Raw genomic sequence first — 21,110 nt, forward strand, 5'->3', positions numbered from 1 at the left:
CAGGGACAAATGGTCTGGGCTGGTTCATGAGGGAGGCTTAGCAACAGCGCCGCCTCATGTGTCCACACAAGACGAGCAGAGCTCTCCAGGGCCGCGGGGTATCTACAGCATGGTGGCAAGCAGGAGAGCCTGGTGCTCAGGAGGAGGGACTGCTCAGCTGAAGCCTGGATCCACCCCTACAGAGCAGCTAGTGGCATCTAGTTTCCTTAACTTTCTCAGCATCACTTTTTGTCACCTGTAAAATTCAGTGTGTAAGCTTTGGATGGTGGCTCCTAACTGTGATCACAGCACTCAGTAAACTAAGGCAGGTGGATTAGTCTGCTTCCAGGTTAGCTGTTCTGCGCAGTGGTGCTCCTCAAGCAGATGCGTTGATGTGTCTGCTCTCTTCTGTGCTCAAATGAGAGCAGGCGGGGCTCTCCCACTGGATGAGAGCTCTTTCTGTCGGCCTGCTCATGAATTCCCATATCTATATTGGAAGCATTCTGACCTAGGCCACTAAACTGGCATAATTTCAATTATTTTAAAATATGCAGTGTGAGCACATGCCTGCCTGTATTGTGCTGTTGAAGCTCTCATGTCAAGCGGTCGCTTTACCACTGAACACCTCATGTTGTGTGGGAAGTGTGTGTGTCTGTCTGTCTGTTGCCTGCCTGCCTGTCTGTCTATATGAGCGTATGTGTAGATTAGGTACATGTACCTGCAGAGGCTAGAAGAGGGTGCCAGGTGCCCTCCTCTGTCACTCTCTGCTTTTTCCTTTGAGGCAGGGTCTCTCTTTGAGTCTTGCTCTGGCCTTTCCTCCAGTAGGCCAGAAGCCAGAAAACGCCAGCAGCCCTCCTATGCCTGCCCCACTTGGAGTTGGGGTTATAGGTATTTGTGGCAACATCCAACTTGCTATGTAAGTTCTGAGATTCAAACTCTGGTTCCCGTGATTTTGGAGTAAGTGCTCTTAGCTGCTGAACTGTCTCTCCAGGTCCTAAATACACTTTTAAACGATTTTTCTCTTTCTTCCCCTTAGTTTAAGTAGTTTCCTAGAAGGACGCAGTGTTCACTCATCTGAATGGTAGAATGTTGCTCCCCACTTTATACTCCATTTAGAGCCTACACATGGACCACCGGAGTCACAGATGGCCATGGCCTTGACACGTGTCAGAGAATCTTGCCTAACTATTCCCAGATCTGACCACCAAAGGCTTAAAGGATCAACGTATTGAGCATTCAGACAGCAGTTGAAACTGTTAATTTATATCTTCACCTTGAAATAAGCTTGATTTTATAAAGTAAATAGAATGGTGTTTTCAGTGATTTAAACCTCTATAGAATGTCAATAGAGTGCTGGCCGTGTGAGATAAATCACATTTGTAAGATAAGCTTTCAGAAGCCGCATACTTCCTTTCAGAGGCTGACTTTGCTTCATTTAATTTGCAGGACCCCTTGGATCCCACAAGGTCAGTGATTGTGATTCGGTCCTTGGTAGCAGATGGTGTAGCAGAAAGAAGTGGAGAGCTTCTACCTGGAGATCGCCTTGTCTCGGTTAATGAGTTCTCTTTGGACAATGCCACACTTGCCGAGGCTGTGGAAGTGCTGAAGGCTGTGCCGCCAGGCGCTGTGCACCTGGGCATCTGTAAGCCTTTGGTGGTAAGTTTTGAATTCAGTTAGTATAGGGAATAGTAAAGCACAGTCCTTAGCAACACGAATTTGGAAGACAAACATGCCTCACCTATAAGGCTTAAACTGCCTAAATAAGGGGAATAAATGAGTACCATAAAGAACATGGACCTGGGGAAACAAGTGAGACAGTGTTTACACGTGTAGGTGTGAGATGGCTGCATATGCATGCAGTGCTCACAGAGGCCAGAAGAGGGCAGCAGATCCCTGCAACTGTGGTTAGAGGCTATGGTGAGCCACCCTGTGTGTGCTGGGAACCGAACTCTGTTGTTCTGAAAAAGCTTACAGCAGCAGAGCAGGTTTCAGAAATTCAGGCAGTGCCGTCAGATGCAGCACACGAGTGGCTGCTCACTGCTGTCACTTGTCAGATGCAGCACAAGGAGTGGCTGCTCACTGCTGTCACTTGTCAGATGCAGCACACAGAGTGGCTGCTCACTGCTGTCACTTGTCAGATGTGGCACACGGGTGACTGCTCACTGCTGTCACTTGTCAGATGCGGCACACAGGTGACTGCTCACTGCTGTCACTTGTAGTCTTGGTTCTGCCGCTTTTACTTCCACATCACCTTTGTTTTTGTAAAATCAACTTCTAAGTTATATTCATATTCCTTGTGTAAATTAAAATAGATAATTTTGCATTTTAATTTTAGAGTAGTTCTCAAACTTTTTTTTTTTTAAGATTTATTTATTCATATATTCAGTGTTTGGCATACATGTACACCTGCACACCAGAAGAGGGCACCAGATCTCACTATAGATGGTTGTGAGCCACCATGTTGTTGCTAGGAATTGAACTCAGGACCTTTGGAAGAGCAGCGAATGCTCTTAACCTCTGAGCCATGTCTCCAGCCCCCAGTCCTCAACCTTAGTATTGCGACCCTTTAACACAGTTCCTCACATTGTGGTGACCCCAACCATAAAATTATTTCATTGCTACTTCATAGCTAATTTTGATACTGTTATAAATTGTAATATAAATATCTGACATGCAGCATGTGTGATATATGACTCCTATGAAAGGGTCATTTCACCCCACAGGCTGAGAGCCACTGCTTTACATTGATGATAAGAAGGTCCAAAGAAGCCGGCACAGTAGCTCACGCCTGTATCCCCGCACTAGGGGAGGTAGAGACAGGTAGATGTCTGTGAGTTTGAGGCCAGCATAGTCTACGAAGTGAGTCGGGGTGTGTGTGTGTGTGTGTGTGCGCGCGCGCAGGTACAATGAGCTAGGATTTATAAACCATACTATTTTTGTTGGTATGGAAGTCATCGTCTGTCGTCAGCATGTCTGGTGATTCCTAGCACTGACACCCTGTCTGTGGTCAAGTTGTCTTGAGGCCATCTTATTGTATGATACACTATGTCAGGTTACTATTCTTAAATTCCTTAAATGCTGTTCCTAAAATTATGTTTTTGAGGTCCTTGGTATAAACAAATACTTGATTATCTCCATCTGGTTTTTTTGTTTTGTTTGGTTTGGTTTGGTTTGGTTTTTCAAGACAGGGTTTCTCTATAGCTTTGGTGCTCCTGGACTTGCAGTGTAGACCAGCCTGGCCTCGAACTCACAGGTATTCACCTGCCTCTGCCTCCCGAGTACTGGGATTAAAGGCGTGCACCACCATGCCCGGCAAAGTTGAAGGAAGCTCCATCTGGTTTTAAATGAGCATTTACTGTACATTACTAAATTTGAGGCCTATCACATGCAGTGATTAGTGTTATCTTCAACGCAATGCCAAGAGTCCTTCTCTATCCCTCATTACAAATGGGCCAATGAATACACCGAGCTGAGCAACTTTCCCAAAGTTTTATCATTAGTAAGGGCTGGGGTCAGTATGAGCTCGGCTGGACAGTGGTAAGCCTGTACCCTTTCTTAGCACTGTGTAATCTTGCTTTTTTACAGTGTCCTGTTCAGTTCGCTTATGTGTCTCAGTAGTAGTTTGGTCATGGTAGGTGGTCAGACCAGGTTTCAGAAAGCCTATTTCTAGCTTTGCCCTGAATAACTAAGGGCAGTTCAGATTGAAATGGACATACGCTACACGAGAATCCAGTGGGAGGGGTTACAGTAGAGATCTGAGCGCCCCATTCTCAGAGTGGCCATGTTAGTTCTTCGGGAGTCTCCCTCCTTCCTCGGTGGGTCATGCAAGTAGTACTCATGCAGAATTTTGCAGTTCATAAACATTTTACTGGAAGTCAGCCAGTTTTATTCTATGAATCTTTCGTAAAAATTTGTCACGGAGTGAACAAGACTAAAGAGCTGAAGTCTTTTCTTGATTCTAAACTTCTTTTAATGTGTGAAATAAATTAGCATGCTGCATGATGGCAGCTCGGGAACCTCTAGCTAGCTTGGTAGATGATGACAGTTCCATTCACACACACACACACACACACACACACACACACACATACACACACACATACATACACACACATAAATACATACACATGCATACATACACACATACATACACACACATACATACACACACATACATACACACACATACATACATACAGGGAGTGAGCATTGTGTTGCACAGTGTTATTGATTTAGGAAGCTGCAATGTGACCTTTATCCAGGTTTTTACAACCTTGTCCATGCTAAGCACATGCCCTACCAGCACTGTGTGTGTGTGTGTATGCACGCACACACACACACACACACACATGTGTATATTTTTCCTATACACACCAAAATGCCTGAATATAATAATTATCAATTACTTTATATCATTTAAAAGTCTAGTACATGGCTAACCAAGTTCTTGACTTTTTCATATATGAAATGTACTGCCATCAGCAACAGGTGGTAAATTGAAGTACTTAGTATGGGGCTGGAGAGATGGCTCAGTGGTTAAGAGCACTGTTTGTTCTTCCAGAGGTTCTGAGTTCAATTCCCAGCAACCCCATGGTGGCTCACAACCATCTATAATGTGGCCTGGTGCCCTCATCTGGCATGCAGGTGTACATGCAGATAGAGTACTCATACATAAAATAAATAAATATTTTTTAAGCACTCAATTAGGAAGGAACACACTAATATTTTTATGACTTTTATCTTTTTAGGTTGGAACAAGTATTTTATCTGATAATTATTTGCTAGATTATCATGGCTGTATGGGAAAATCCTTAGCACATGTGCCCTGTAGGACAGATGCAGCATAGCCTTGCCCTTTAAGCAGCTTTTGACATCTGAGGCAGTATGAGAACACAGAGCCTGTTCCACAGAGTCTACTTCCTGTGCTGCTTCCTGCGGGGGGCGGGGGGGTGATGTAGAAGCTGAGGCCAGAGAGGGGTTTGTAGCCTCACTGTGAGGTGGGACTTGGCTCACATCGCTTCCTCGGCGTCTGAGGCTGCCAGGACAGTGAGGGATGGGAGGCCAAGATTAAGGGAAAGTGACTGGGATGGTAGTGTACTCTAAGTAAACAGGACGTGGTGTGATGCGCCTGTGATTCCCAGTGAAGGCAGGAAGAACATAAGTAAGAAGAGCCAAAGTCAGGCAGGGACAGGAAGACTGTCGATGTGTAGTAGAACAAAATTACTTCTGTAGTATTAAGCCATATAATAACTACACTCATAGAACTACAATGATAAATTGTCATCTTATACATGATAGCATTTTTCTTTTCTTCTGCAAACGTAGCTCAAACATACTGGATACAAAAAACCCAATGAATTGGCTTTAAAAACTACACTGTGTCTTTAGCACTAGGCAGGACACACTGGCCCTGCAGCCCTTGGCTCTAGAGCTGTGGCTCGCTCTGTGGTCCTCCTCGCCACCCACCTTGCTGATATGTAGAATGGGGGTTACGTGGAGTGGTAATTGAGGACATGGCTCTCGAGCCAGATTCTGGATGTGGAACTCTTGAGTGACTGGCACTGCCTTGCCTCATCTAGCGTGTCTGTGGCTGACAAGCACGTGAGTGTGTTAACGTACCTAAGCCTGTGCTTGGCCTGGATCATGTCTTAGCTGTACCTGCAAGGGCTTTTTCTGGTGACTGGCTTTTCTTTACAGAATAAAGTTGATAAGTTCTGGCCCAAGGGTTTTGTTGTTTTGTGTTGTGTGTGTGTGGGTGGACGTTTGCTTTGTGATAAACGTTGCGTAGACTTTGTTGAGTGACTGCACTGGATGACGACTGTCTGGAGAGAAATTGAAGCTGAAGAATTTCTTGATCACAAAAGTGGTTTTATTTTCAGGAAGATGAGAAGGAAGGAAGTTATTTTATTTCACATTCAGACAACAATGAAGACAACAGCGAGTCTCCAGAAGCTGTTCATGAGATGCATTCATCTTTGATCCTCGAGGCACCCAAGGTATTTGGTAAAGCTGTTTGTCATTTGATTTTTTTTTTTTTCTTGGAGTTAAACTTACTATAAAGAAGACACAGCTTGTTCCCACTCACTTGGCTATTTAGTCTTACATTGTCTCTTTAATGACAGAGATGCAAAGCATTTTCAGAAAGCAAACACTAGGGTTAGCTAACTGGCTCAGTGAAGGCACTTGCTACCAGTCCTGACTGGAGCTCAACATCTGCATGGAGCCTACAAGGTAGAAGGGGACAACTCACTCCCACAAGTTGTCTGCTTTCCACACATGTGCTGAGACACATGCCTTCCTCCACCCAAATAAATAAATAAATAAATGTAAATATATTTGAAAATATTTTTTTAAAAGATAAACCCATATTTTAAAACATTAATATAAGCCTAAAATTTGGGAGAAAGAATGTATCATTGAAAACAGACATCCATGTAAAATGCAGAGGAGGATGGAGCTAAACATGCAATTTCATATTTGAATACTTTCCAAAGACTGTCTACACAAACCCCTTTTGTGTTACAATCATAAACAATATATATATTATTCCTTTTTTATTCCTAAAGTGTACTTCATGGCCATTGTTTAGTAATGCTACAGACATGTATGTACAGGGTCTCAGGCTAACAGGCATCCCCTAATGTCCATGACACTCTTGAAAATTTAGACATTTTGTGTTAGCATTGTATAGTTATGGTGTTTTCAAATGTATCCTTCTGGCTCTGGTTGGTTTTTGACCCAGGTTGCAGTGTTGGTTTACTGTCTCAATATGAAGCTTCAGCCTGTGGTATTGAGTTATTCAAAGACAACACAGGGGCAGGTACACTAGGTGGTGCCTCGTGGGTGGGGCTTGCAGGAGGAAGGAGTGTTGGTCTGTAGGGAATCAGGCAGCCGTGTGTTCAGCAGCCACGGGCTCACCAGACTTAGGCCAGAAGCTCAGCAAAAGCTACACTGTATTTCTTCCTCTTTCTCATTCTCAGTGTAGGGGAACATCTTGTTTCTGTTATTTGGCTTATTAAAAGGAAAGTGCTTGACATACAGTGATGCCTTTAATTTATGAAAGGAATTCTTTTTAAGGGCTAGAGGTATAGCTCAGAGTAGAGTGTTCTCTGGCATGTGCAAGGCCTCGGGTTCAATCCCCTGCCATTCGGAAACATAAAAAGAAAGTGTTCTGAAATGTCAGATAGCCGTGGCTTCCAGAGTTAGTCCTGCTTGACTCCCCTGAGCTTTTCCGTCTTTGCTGCCCTAAGTAGGAAGTGACTCTCCATTTATGAACTACACTTTGTGTTGGAGATGAGTTACATGTGTGGGGGCAGCATTTTAACCAGATTTCTCACTGTGATGGACAATTGTCGGGTAGTTAGTGTATGGTGAAGCTTTCGAAATAGTTTACCTTGCCAATGGCCGGCTCTGCCGCTTACGTCCATTTCCTGGGCTGTACAGAGTGGGCTGCAGCTTCTTCCTGTTCGGTGATATGGAGGAAGAGGTGTTTCTTATGCGTTGGCTAAGGCTTGGCACGTGGTTGGGTTGAGGGATCTAGCGCAGCTTTAAGACAAGTGGAGCTCAACTTTCTAAAAAATCTTTTCTTTACAGGGATTTAGAGATGAGCCGTATCTTGAAGAACTTGTGGATGAACCTTTTCTGGATTTGGGAAAGTCTTTGCAGTTCCAACAAAAGGACGTGGACAGCAGCTCAGAAGCCTGGGAAATGCATGAATTTCTAAGCCCGCCACTGGAGGGAGGGGGCGAGGAAAGAGAAATGCTTGTTGACGAGGAATATGAGCTCTATCAGGAGCACCTCCGGGCCATGGAGCTACAGCCACTACCACACATCCAGGAAGTCACACAGGTGCCTCCCACGCAGGAACTACAGATTGGCGCACAGTGGCTGCATGCCACCCTCTCAGGGGGCGAAGTACCAGAGTGTCACGATGCGGAGACTATGAGGGGTGCGTGTCCCCAGGAGATGCCGCAGTATGGCTACAGCACCGCAGACATGGTACGGCCTTGCTACACAGCCTCCCCCTCCTCCCCGCTCTGCCTCCCTCCTCGCCTCTATTACTCCCACAGATAAAGCAGAAATGAAATGGGCTTTTCACAGTTAGAAAGGCTGGCAAGATGCACTGCCAGGAGCGTAGCTATGTATGTGTGACGTCATCCTTGTATCACACCACATCTCAGGAATCCTGAGCGCGGTTAGTTTGCTTGTCTGGCGGCTTTTCACTATCCTGTGTGGCATTTTTCTTCTAATTTCTCAGTTCAATAAAGAGCCCTTTTAATCCTTAAATTTTCTTTTAGCCCTTAGGGAAATGGGGCTATGTGTTTTTTTGTTTGTGTGTGTGTGTGTGTGTGTGTGTGTGTGTGTGTGTGTGTGTGTGTGTCTGTGTGTCTGTGTGTGTCTGTGTGTGTAGCATATTTGTCAGGTCAAATCAAGACAAAATTAACACCCAATATATTATTGTTTATATGTTTGCTGTTCACAGCATTCTCCTTCCTTCATGGGATGCAACAGTGGTGTATGGCAGAGAATTACTTTCACATGTGAGACCCTGCCTGCTTACAACCTGGCAGGAAGCATTACCTTTTCATAGGTTAACCTTACTATTGCATCACCACTAAACTAGATTTCCAAATAAAATTATAATTAATTAGTTGCCTGTTGAAGTTTTGGTTTGGTTTGGTTTTTTGTTTATTTTCTGGCCTAAATTAATTTTCAGACAAATGAGAAGAAAGTTATTATAGATGACGTTTTGATTCAAGCGTGGTTTTAACTTTGTTATGTGTCTAGGTATTTCGCCTGTATGCATGTTTATACACAGCGTGCATGGCTGGTGCCTGCAGAGGCTAGCACAGGAAGCCAGATCCTCTGGAACTGGACTTACAGATTCTTGTAGGCTGCTGTGTGGGTGATGGGAGTTGAACCCGAGTCCTTTGCAAGATCAGCAGGTTCTTCTACCCACTGGCCCACCTTGCCTGCCCTAGAGGATATCTTTTTAAAGGAGTACAGGTGGTGTGCTGACACAGGTCCTCTGCTTTCTGTGCTCAGGCTGGTCCCTCTGTGTGACGAGCAGCAGAAACTGGGCTTGCTCCCTTGCCTCCCGTGTACATCTCTTTCTCTCCTGAAAATCCTATAGGTCCCTCTGCTAGGCAAGGAACTCTTGCCTAGTAGCTGTATTGATGAAGACTCAAGGCTTCGCCACAGCAGAAGGTTCTGTACAGCCTACCAGGGAACAAGTGTTTTTAATCTGTAAATGATCTTGGATGCAGGATGTAGTGACACAGAGTTCCCTGGTACACTCCAGTGACAATAGTTTTTCTCGTTCTGCCAGCACTTCCCTGGATCCTAATTGCTCAGTTTCATACTGAATATTCACATACATAAGCATACTAGAATCAGAGATTACCCAACGTGTACACACACTCTTGTTATGGCTGTTTTTTCACATAAAAAGAAAAATTCTATTCATTTAAATAAAACACAATTTGAAATACTGGTTCATGTTGGTACTTAACTTAGAATACTTACTTGATACATTTAGTCAAACATTCATATCTTATATGTTGCATCTGGCTGAATTTCTTGCATATATGTGCACTTAGTTATAATTTTATTCAAATTATTTCACAACTTTCAGATCATTCCACACTTTCTCAGGTACATCATTTTCATTTCTACATAGCGTTGAAGAGGAGGCAGTTCTTTAATTCGTACCTGTTAGTTTGCTCTTGGCTTCTGTGACAAACGCTGACTCAAGTCAGCCTGATCAGGAAAGATTGGCCTCAGCTTACACCTCCAGGTCACAGCCCATCACTGGGGGCTGTCAACGCAGGAGCACAAGCGAGAAGTGAAGCCGAAATACTGCTTATTGGTATGCTGTCTGGCTCCTACTCAGCTAGCTTTCTTACACAGCCCAGAACAACTGACTGGAGGTAGGCCACCACCATGGGCTGTGCCCTTACAGACATGCCACAAGCCAGTATCCATGAGGCAGTTCTTTAGTTGAGGTAACTGTGGATTGTGCCAAAGCTGACATCCATGTCTAACCAAGGTTGTGTGTTTTGATAATGTGGTTTCTATTAAAGGCTTGTTCAAGACAGTAGTCCGTGCTTACAGTGTGAAGGGCATGCATCTTAACTTCTGGGCTGGTGTATAATTGTCCATAGTAGTTACTTTCTCTTGCTTTAAAAACAAAAAAAACAAAAACAACAAAAACACCATCACCAAGATGAGTTATAGAAGAGTTTATTTGTTTTATAGTTCCAAAAGGTTAGAGACCATGATGAAAGCAAGTGGCAAACATGCTGGCAGGACCTAGAAAATGAGAGCTGACAGGCAGACAGAGGGAGAGAGAACTGGCACCTGGCTTTACAACCTCAGAGCTCTCCCCATGTGGCATACTTCCTCCAACAAGGCCACATGTCCTAAACCTACCCAGACAGCACCACCAACTGGGGACCAAGCTTTTAGACCTCTGGGCCCACTGGGACATCCTCACTCAGACCAGTGCAATGCCTAAACCTCCTTCTTGTTTCTCTTTCTGAATTCCCGTAATTCAGTTGTTCTTGCTTGGTAGACCCATTTTCTCATAGAGAAAGAGTAACTTACACCTCCAAATAAAAATCAGCCCAAAGTACTGGTCCATTTTCACACATAAACTGTTATGGTTGTAGATTAAAATAGCCAAATATATGTATTCATAGTGTTTACACTTAACCGAAATGCTAGGTTTTTGCCTCTTCTCACATTGAATCGTGTGATTTAAGGTTATAGGACATATTGATGGAGATTCTTTCAGCTCTGATATATTCTGAACGGCCACCACTTGGTTTTCTTCAAATATTACTCGCTTTCCCATGCTGTGTTAACTCTTCTCCCCACTACAGTGATGGCAGAATGGGCTTGAGTGTTTGCCTGCTGCTTGATACCGACGGGCTTCAGCAACCTTACCTCATCGTGTTACCCATGATCCAGTTTAGGTTGGGTATCTCTGACCTGAAGGGCCTAGGACCAGAAGTGATGAAATGACGGGAGATTTGCAGTATATGCAGTGAAATATGCTGGGAGTGAGAGCTAAGTCCAAAACCAGCATTTGTTTGTTGTTTCATGTGTACTTGTTTAACTTCACAGTGACTTTGTATAGTGTTTGTAATGACCTGTACTCTTGTCATATTAAGTCACGTGTGGAGTTTTCTACCTGTGTAATGTTAGTACTTAAACATTTCGGATTTCCGATTAAACTAAGATATCTACGCTATACTGTTAGCAATTATGATATAACGTTACAGTCCCTGAGAGGATTTAGAACTGTATTCAAACATCTGGTAAACATGTAGTTCCCAGCCTTTATTTATGGTTACCCTCAAAAGAGTAGAGGACCACCGCTGCTTCTGTCGTGGCGGGGCTGTATTTGTGGTACGTGGATAATTCTCGAGACACCCAGCACTGACCCTTCTCTACCACCCCCTACTTTCATTGGAGGTAAAGGATGAGCTATGAAAATGTCTGCATCTGTGTTGCTCCCCCCATCACCACCACCAAATTGTGTTCATGCCTGAATTACGTGCTTTTACGCATACAATTTGGTGGCACTAAATACAGTTGCACTGTTAGGTGACCCGCCCCCCTCGCTGCCCATCTCCAGTGTCTTCCTACACAGAGACACTGAGCCCTCCGATCGGTAAGTGCCTTCCCCTGGCCCATCGTCCCCTGGCACTAGCTGCAGTTCTGCCTCCTGTCTCGAAAAACAAATTTAAAAAAAATCTGATCACTTCCTAGGAGGAAAGTTGCGATAATTGTCATTGTATATCTGGCTTTTATTTCATTTAGCATAAGCTCTTCAAGGCCCACTGGTGTTGCAGCTGTGTGGCAGAGTGGTTTGCCCTGTGTGGGTCTCAGTGGGAAACCTTTTCTTCCCCTTTTGGCTCAGACCTTGGAGAGTATGTATTAAGTGAGAGAATACATTAGCAGAGAACAAGAGACGCTTCCGGTGGGAAGCACAAATAAGAAACACAAATGAGCTTTTAAGGTACAAGCCTGAGGTGCAGAATCTTGTGACAGTGTTTATTCGTTGGGTGTCGGAGTTGTTGCCATCGCAGGCTGGCATGTGTATTAGGCCTACTGTTCTTCCTGGGAGTAGACCCTGCCTCACTGACATGTGACAGCATACTTCCCACAAGTGGCTTCTTGGCATCCCCCTCACTTCCTGCTCTTTGTGATTTTTTTTTTTTTTTTAAAGATCATCATCTTTGAAATAGACTTGCTCCATATCTCAGGTGCTGAGATCGTGGGCATGTGACACCTGGCCAGCCAAAGCTGCTTGTTTTCAGCCATCTGAGGAAAGCTCTAAAGAATGGCTTTTTTTTTTTTAAACTTCAAAATATGTGATGTCTTTAGTGTAAATTATCTGTTTAGCAACTCACAGCTTCCAAAAACGTTCTCTCATGTGCCACATGTTGGCTTTCCACGTAGGTGCTGCGTACTGAACCCAACTTCAGGAAGAGCTGTAAGTGCTTTTAGCTACTGAGCCATGACCGGGGCCAGTCCCAAGTTCTTCAATGACAGGATCCTGAGAAAGAGGACTAGGAGATCAGAAGATAGTGAAAGAAGACAGAGAAGAAATTTGGGGACCTAGAGGTCTTGTACAAGCTACGTCTTAGGTCAAACAAGCCTATTAAGTACGGCACCACATTGGTCATGGTGGTACAGGTCTTTAATCCCAGCTCTTGGGAGGCAGAGGCAGGTGGATCTCTGTGAGATTGAGGTTAGCCTGGTCTACAAATCAAGTTCAAAGACAGCCAGGGCGACACAAAGAAACCTTATCTCGGAAAATAGTAATAATAATAATAATAATAATAATAATAATAATAATAATAATAATTATTATTATTATTATTATTATTATTATTATTATTATTATTATTATTCATAGTAACATACTATTTGTAGGGAGAAGTGGGACAGAGTCAACAGAATCTGTCCTAAGGTGAGACTGAGTTAGCAGGAAGTTAATTAAACAATGTTGCACTACAAGGACTGCACAGTGTATCTCATGAACATTGTCCATCTAGCACACAGTGCTCTTAGGACCTATAACTATAGACGACGAATATGGTGGGAAGATTGGGTCCTGGGGATCTGAAGCCACAGTGTCCCCCCCCCCCCCCCCGCCAAGGCCCTGGCCTCCGCCCATGACCAGCTCTGCCAGGCATATTCCTGGTTTTCGAGAAGGAACTGTGCTTCTTTATGCATCAGGGCCCCAGGGAAAGGTCCCCCCGGGCCCGGGCCCAGGCTAATGGCGGTTTTGCCTAGCACGTCTCTTCTCTATACACCAGGGCCTCAGGGAAAGCCCTAGGTTGATCATTCCAGCCCACAGTAGAACACATCTCAAGTCCTCTGCCATAATTGTTCACAGATAATGTTGCTGCAAATACTGGTGTATAAATACCTGTTCAGGACCTGTTTCCACTTCTTGTGGGTTGCCAAGCTGAGTCAGAAGGCGGGCTTCTCCAAAGGATCCTGGTGTTTTTTTGGGAATGATAGCGTTACTGTGTGAGTGCACAGGTCATGGTGCCCACTAAGCATTTTCAAGGAGTGCAAGGGCAGGTTTTTAAGAAAGGAACTTAAAATTAGAGTCTATTGAATATGAAGCTCTTGGTCTTGAAGTCCCTAAAGCAGTCGTTGGTCCAGCGTATTAATGGAAATGCTTATTAGGCAAAGCATTCTGTTGGAAGTTCCCTGTCTGGATTTCTGAGGAGCTAACAAATGCTAAACATTGTATATGAAGTTTTCATGTTTGTGGGGCATGTAAAGCATGGGGTGTGGATAAAAGAAATCCATAGGGTGCTGGGGATATGGGATGTGTGAGCTAGGTGCTTGTAATCCTGATCTCATGTTGGTTTTTGACAGCGCAGTTGTGCCACGCAGTGTCCATTGCCCAGTGTCCAGCTTCTCTCTTGCTAATGCTAATTGGCCTGAGTTTTTCAAGTCTGTGTCTGTGAGTAGCAGGCGTGTGTTACTGTGTGATTTGTTCTGAGATGACGATTTGCCCATGCTCTGATGCCTTAGTTACTTAGCTGTCCTGTTGTGTGTGAGGATGGATACTCAACAGAAAGGTTGATGGGAAGAAGAGGGTTACCTTGCCTACTGGCTTCAGGGGGATTTCTACCTGGTCATTACAGCAAGAAAGGCACAACGGTGGCAACAGTTCTTGGTGGCAGGAATGTGTGTGGGAGGCTTGTTCGCTGGTGGTTAATAGAGAGCACAGGCTGGAACCAGAGGTGGCTGGGCCCTCCGTGGTCCATCCCTAGTGACCAGCTGCTGTCTGCTGGGCCCTGCGTCCTTAAGGCCTCACATCCTTCCAGATATCGTTGCAAACACTTAAAACCCGGCCTCTATGGAACATTTCAGGTTCAAACCGCTCTCTAGATGGCTATGAATTCTACGTTCTCTTGCCTTAGATGTCTCTGAGTGCTAGAGTTACAGAGCTGAGACTGCAGACACACACCACCACACCTACCTCATTAGCACCCTGATTTGGAGTTTGTTAATTAGTGATGTTAAGTGTCTTTTTATGCTTACTGTCTCAATATATATTCGTGGAAAAACCTACTTTACACCCATCTGCTCATCTATCTTTCTTTCTGTCTTTCTCCCTTTTGATTTTTTTATGACAGGGTTTCTCTGTGTAGCCTTGGCTGTCCTGGACTCACTCTGTAGACCAGGCTGGCCTAGAACTCACAGCCATCCACCTGTCTCTGCCTCCTGAGTGCTGGGATTAAAGGCGTGCGCCACCACATCTGGCTCATCTGCCCATTTTTTAAAGGTCTTGGGGGTTTTTTGTTTGTTTGTGGTTTTGTTTTTGTTTTGATTTTGCTTCAGGATTATGTACCTGAGAATAATAATGTATTTTTTTCTCTATAAAAAGAAACAAATTTAATTTTCTAAAGGCCTAATCTTTCTAATTTGCTTTACTGAGGGCTGGAGAGATAGTTCAGCAGTTAAGAGCACTGGTTTCTGTTCCAGAGGACTGGTGTTCAGTCCCAGTACGTACCAGGCAAGCACCAAGGTGCACAAACACGCAGTTAAAACGCCTGTACACATAAAATAAAATAGAAACAATAAGCTTCAAATCTGCTTTATTGAAATCCAGATACAGGGTGATTTTTTTTTTTCTTGATTACCAGTTGTTATTAGCAGACTTGCCACTGACGGTTTGAAATATCCCAACTATCCGAAAATATTTAAAAATATCTTCCTTTTTGAATAATCCATGCCTTCCACCTCCTCCTCTCCCTTCTCTGGGAAGTTATCACTGCTTCTGTTCCAGTCGGACAGCCGTCACACCTTACTTCTCACCCCATGGGCATGTGAGGTAAGTGGTGCACTGTAGGCTTCGTCGGTCATCAGACATTACACTCTTCTCTGTGACATGATTTGTTGGGGAATGCTGGCAGGAACCAGCATCGCAGTTCTCATAGTGCCTTCCACCACTGAAGTGTGGCCATTCAAGTTCTAAGTGATCATAGAAAATATAAACTTCGTATTTTTGTTTGGAACAACCAAAATCTCCAACAGTAAAAAAAAAAAAAAAAAAAAAAAAATAGTGCCTGGTATGATGGTACACTTTTGTAATTCCAGCAGTTATGAGGTAGATGCAGGAGGATTACAAATTGAGGCTAGCTAGGCATATAGAGCTGGACTCTGAATCCAAAACTTAAAACCAAACATTTTAAACATTGCTATTCACTTAATTAAATGTATCTATATGGTGAGCATGAAATTTTAGCTTATGCTTATAGGAATTTATAACAACTTATGTTACATGTCTGTGTCTAGGCGCTGCTATAACAAACATACCATTTACTGAGGGTAGCTTATTAATATCAGAAATAAACTTATTTCTTATCCTTCTGGAGACTGAGAAGTCTAAGGTCAAGGTGTCAATAGTTTTGATGCTCAGGAAGGGCTCGATTTATTGTTCATAAGTGGAACTTTCTATATAGGTGGGCTGTCTAGAAATCTCTTATTGGGCTTTTTCTTTCCCACTGATTTCCTTCATTAAGGCTTTGCTTCCGTGGCCTGATTACCTTACTGGAGGCCTGCCTTCTAATGCTTCTACTTAGGAGCCGTGGGGGTAGACAAGTCCTGGTTCCAAGCTTGCAGGTGCCCTGATTGCATCAAAATGGATGAACACAAGAAAAGCATACATACTTACGTCACAGGTTTATTCAGCATGGGAGCCTCATTAGGGAGGAGCCGAAGGAGCTGAAGTCAGCTCCTCAGACACTGACTTGTCAGGGAAAGGCTTGAGGCCTCAGCTGCTCGTCCGTCTCCCTCCTCCTTCAGGGAGAGTGTCTTTCACGAGGAGATTTCCGTTCTGTCTTCTTGTAAGAAGCAGCTCGAAGGTCAGCGTTATCTTTCTGCATCTGTGTGTTTCAAGCACCTCACTATTTAACCTCTGAGCATTTTTATTTTAACTTGGGCAAAGGCACAAGTGCTTTAGCATTCTGGGAAAGTATAACTTTAAAAAGAATCCATAAAATCCATAGCTATAAAGGGAAGCCAGAGGAAGGGCACTAAGTTGTCAGCAGTGCTTGTCAGTCTGTACGTGCTGTTTTGGGGCAGTCCACAGGGCAGGCATCAGGTATGTACCTATAGGCCAGCTGCTGGAAGGCTTAAAAGCCAGTGTGGGCTGCTCTGGGAGACCACGTCTGGAAAACAAAAATAAGTACAGGCACCACACAAAACAAGTGTGCCAGGGAAGCAGAGCAAAGTCTAAGAGGGAGCAACAGTGTCCTGGGCGTCAGAAGAACCCATCTGGGATGCTGTATGTCTCACCAAATGACTTGGTTGACGGCCGGGTCTTTGTTTGTTTATTATTTATTTTTGTTGCTCTGGAATGTGCTCATTTATATCCATTTGTTAATGCTCCAAAGACAAAACTCTTCCTAAATATCCAGGGTTTCCGAGTCCAGGCTCATGCAGCATTTGTTGCCGCTCATGGCAGAGTAACCACCCCCCTCCCCTGGCCCCCTCCCCCGGGATGCGGGTGCAGCACATTCAGCAGCTTGCAGCCCAGTTTCCCGTTGTTCCACCATCTCGTCTGAACAGCACTGTGGTGTTCTTATTGCTTCCTAACACACCAAATTTCTCGTTTTCTTCCTTTTCAAGATGAAAGACACATTTGGCCTTGACTCCCGGCCACCCATACCCTCCTCTGAAGGAACTGGTCAGCATGGTGAATTTGATGACATGGAGGCCCTTCATTCAAGCAGCGGGCTGGACTTAGGTGCGTGAGCTTTGATTCTTAGACGCCCAAGTGAGGCGATTTTCGGTCCGTAAGCTCTATGCTTCATACACGGTGTATCAGTCATACTGTCACGTGTGCAGTCATCGTGCTGCTTCCAATGTTCTGAAATGGAAACATAATCACACCGTCTCCACTCCTGTCATCTCCTCCCAGTGTCTCTCACGTTCTCATTCTGAGCTGTTGCTCTCAAAACTGTTTGTTACTTCGTCTGTCTCAGGAAAACTTGGGCTGAGATTTCAACTTAATCATCCACTTTCTGTGTGCTGAGAAGGCTGCTGGTTCTCTGCCTCGTTCTGCGTAGTGAGCAGCGTAGGTCGGACGTGAGCCTGCTCGCTCCCGTGAGCTATGTCTCTACTAATATAAGTTAAAGTCTCTGACGCTATTAAGTGGAATTGCTAGCTCACTGGGTGGAGCCGTAAAATATTAATAAAGAGGTGCATATTTTAAACATTTATGAAGCATAAATTATAGTTGATTCTAGACATTAATAACTTAAGTTCCATTAAAGAGTTCTGAAAGTATTAAGCTTTTTTTTTTTTTTTTTTTTTTTTTTTTTTTTTTTTTGCTATCCCAGAATATCAATTCTTATATACTTTTGAAGCCTTGACTTTAAAAAATAATCTTTATTCCTCCAACAGTGAAATACTAGCTATTGTTATAGCATTGCAGTCCATGGGTGCAACTTCTGTCATCACACTGAGGCTCAGAGCGTTGCTCAGGGTGTGTGCTGTTGTCCACTGTTGGCCTTTGCTTGGTGGAAAGCCCTCCGCAATGATGTTAGGGGAGAGAACTTTATAAAGTAATGACACTTTGGTGTGAGATCAAGATTGTGTTCAGTGAAATCCACAGATTGCAGCCCTGGTGGAGCACAGAGGAAGCCGTGCAGTGCTGATGCTGGTCCACCCCAGAGTGAGCAGAACGGGCGTTCACTGTGGAACCGTGTGGTCAGATGAGTCTGTGCAGCTTTTCAGGCTCATGGCTGGGAGGAGAACAGAGCTCTTCTCTTTCCCAGTCTCTAGTAAGTCCACTTTTTAAAGCTGACTGCATTTCTGCAGTCTTCTGATTAGTGAGTACTTACTTACTTGTTCATGGTTTATGACAAGGATGAACATACCGCCCTGGCCTGGTCACTGCCATTATTTCTAGGTGTCTTGGCACTGCTTGGGACCTTATTAATCCTTCCTGTCTTTTCTACCTTCCCCCCTCCCCTTTCCCTCCCTCCCTCTCCCCCCTCCCTCCTTCCTTTATAATTCTATCCAATTTATCACCATTCAGTCAAATCCTCCAGTGATACTTCCACACGACTGTGCATGAAAACAAAGCTTCCCCAAAGGTTTTGAGGAAACGTTTTAAGGGTGCTGTCCCATTTAATGTTATTCTTGGATTTTATTACCATATATTAATTATACAGAATGGGTTTCATTATGATATTTTCAGATTCCTGATGTATTTTGGTCAGTTCCCCTCCATTATTCCTTTGTCCCCCCTCTCACTCCATTGATCTGTAACTAGTCCCCTTTCCCTTTCATGTCTTCCCCACCACCACCCCTCCCCTGCACCCCTCTTCCCCTCCTTTCCCCCCTACCACCCCTCCCCCCAGCCAATGACCCAGGGACACTCATTGAGGTTTCTTACAGAAGCACATACAGGGCATTGTTTATGGGAGCGTGGACAGCTTGTTACTGAAGAAAATAATATTCCCTCTCCCAGAATCGTTCATTGTCTATAGATTCTCAGAGAGGAGTTGGGGGAACACCAACTATACAAGGCCGTGTGTAGTTATTCTTAAAAATACCACCAGGCACAGCTGCTCAGGTTTCCACGTCTTGGACTTGTCCTTGCTCAGGAAGCATTTATGAGTACACATGTCAGGGAATGCAGTGACTGGCACACCTAGATTGGGGCTGGTCCTGTGGGCTTACACACATCTCAGCAGCAGGCATGTTGTGTTGCTTCCATTCTGATTTGCATTTTCCTCTTGAGAGCCTTGCTCAGCAAGCAGCAGCCCCTGTTCGAATGCGAGGCTCCTCTGTACTAAGCCAATAATCTGCCAGTAGCTTCTCCAGGCCTCTCTTCCCTCAGTTGGAAAAGTCAAAAGTTCACATCTGAGAGTCTTAAGAGCCCCTTTCAGATCTGCAGCTCACTGCCCACTCCTTCAGCAACCAACCCTCCTATGTTTACAGGACAATTAATTTTAAAACCATTTATCGATAGCTTTGTGTAACAGCTCATTCATGACCCCGTGGTTAATCCAAAAATGATGACTTTGGGCTTCGAATGTGACTCAGTGGTAGCAGAGCACACAGTCAACACATCGCCAACATAAACAACAGAAAAACATACCAACAAAGTTCTTTAAAGCACTCACACACCATCACTTGTCAAAGCAAACTTGTAAATGAGTGCTTCAAGATTCATTTTCATTTTACTGCCCACTCTGGGGTGGTTTCTGTTGTGTGTACCTATTTTCAATCAGTCTCTTACTGCAAGCTAAGCTTCTGGAGGTGAGCCCTGTCACCGGCTTGGTTATCACAGTGTGCAGAGTGTTTGTCAAGTGGGAGGGCCACATGCTGCCTGTGTGGTTGTGGGACACGTCAACTCACTTGTTTCTGTTTCCATTACTGAGTTACGCAAACCACTTATTCTTTCTACGCAAGTTCTTCTTGCTTTTTCTCCATACCACTCTGTTCCTGCACCAAACCAAGTTTGGGAAAATTTCCCCATTCCTCTTCTGTGAACATTAACTCCTATTTATCCAGGAGACTTTAAAAAAAAAAAAAAAAAAAAAAAAAAACTTCCCTTTTTTCATAACCTCTGTGCCCATTACAGACATGGGCACAGAGAACTGTAGACCTCCAGGACATGATTTCTTTTATGGGCTGGTGGGTATTATGAGCACATGGCGAAGAGCTCTATAAAGTCTGTGTCAAACACTGTAAGAGGTGAGAAATGGGCACACATTGGCAAACGGCCAGAGAGGTGGCAGTGGGCAAAGGTGTGGGCAGCAGGCATGAGAAGCTGTAACTAACTGGCATTAACTTGCACCGCAGAACAGTAGACTGTGTGGGAAATTGCCTGGCAAGTGGAGCCTTGGTTGGACTTACAGCCGCTGCCAGGGTCCTGCTGCACCACTGCTTTCCCACCCATTGAATTGTGGTGCACAGGCAACACCTGAGCTGTCAGGCCCCGCTTTGACTATCCCCCACCCCCGCCCCACCCCGAGAATGAGGTCCTAGCACTTGGCAGGGACGGTGTCTGGAGCCGGGAAAGGCAGCTGAGCACGCAATCCTCTTCACCCCATCTCTGCTGTGTTGCCATTTAATCTATCTGTTTCTGAGTTTCTGGACAAGATCAGGAACAGAAGGAGTGGTCATCTACGATGCAGAGTGGTCCTTTAACAGACAGGTCATTCCAGGTGAAGTGTGAGTGACAGTCGCAGGAAAAGTGGAGCAGATTGTGACTGACAGGTCAGTTCCTGCTTTCTGGAGACTCAGGAGTCTGAAATATGACCAAGACACAGATTCAAGAAGGCATTTGGTATAGAATTCCTTATGTTCTTACAAATGTGAGGACAGACTGGCTGAGAGTTTATATTGGGTCCCTGGATAAAATATACTTTAGTGATGAGTAGGCTGATGTTGGTGTGGCTACAGGCCTCTAACAAGGGCCACAGCCTCCTCAGTCTGCCTTAGTCATTCTTTCATTGAGCAAAGAAAAAGAGGACGCAGGTGGCATGTCTTGCACATGTCTTGTGGACTGAGTCCTTAGAAGCTGTGTGGCCAGACTAGCTGTAGCAGTGAGCACAGAGAGACCCAACATCTGT

At 44.5% G+C, this 21,110-nt stretch overlaps 1 protein-coding gene across 1 annotated transcript in view; it reads left to right on the forward strand.

Moving 5' to 3' along the window:
- Positions 1-21,110, forward strand: part of Patj (PATJ crumbs cell polarity complex component) — a 284,333-nt gene that overhangs the window by 94,193 nt on the left and 169,030 nt on the right. Inside the window, exons 18-21 of the mRNA XM_051164507.1 lie at positions 1,426-1,635; positions 5,859-5,975; positions 7,573-7,977; positions 17,149-17,266. Coding sequence (XP_051020464.1) covers positions 1,426-1,635; positions 5,859-5,975; positions 7,573-7,977; positions 17,149-17,266 — 850 coding nt within the window. The remainder of the gene's footprint in view (positions 1-1,425; positions 1,636-5,858; positions 5,976-7,572; positions 7,978-17,148; positions 17,267-21,110) is intronic.

Source organism: Acomys russatus, chromosome 2 (assembly GCF_903995435.1).
Source record: "Acomys russatus chromosome 2, mAcoRus1.1, whole genome shotgun sequence".
NCBI lineage: Eukaryota > Metazoa > Chordata > Mammalia > Rodentia > Muridae > Acomys > Acomys russatus.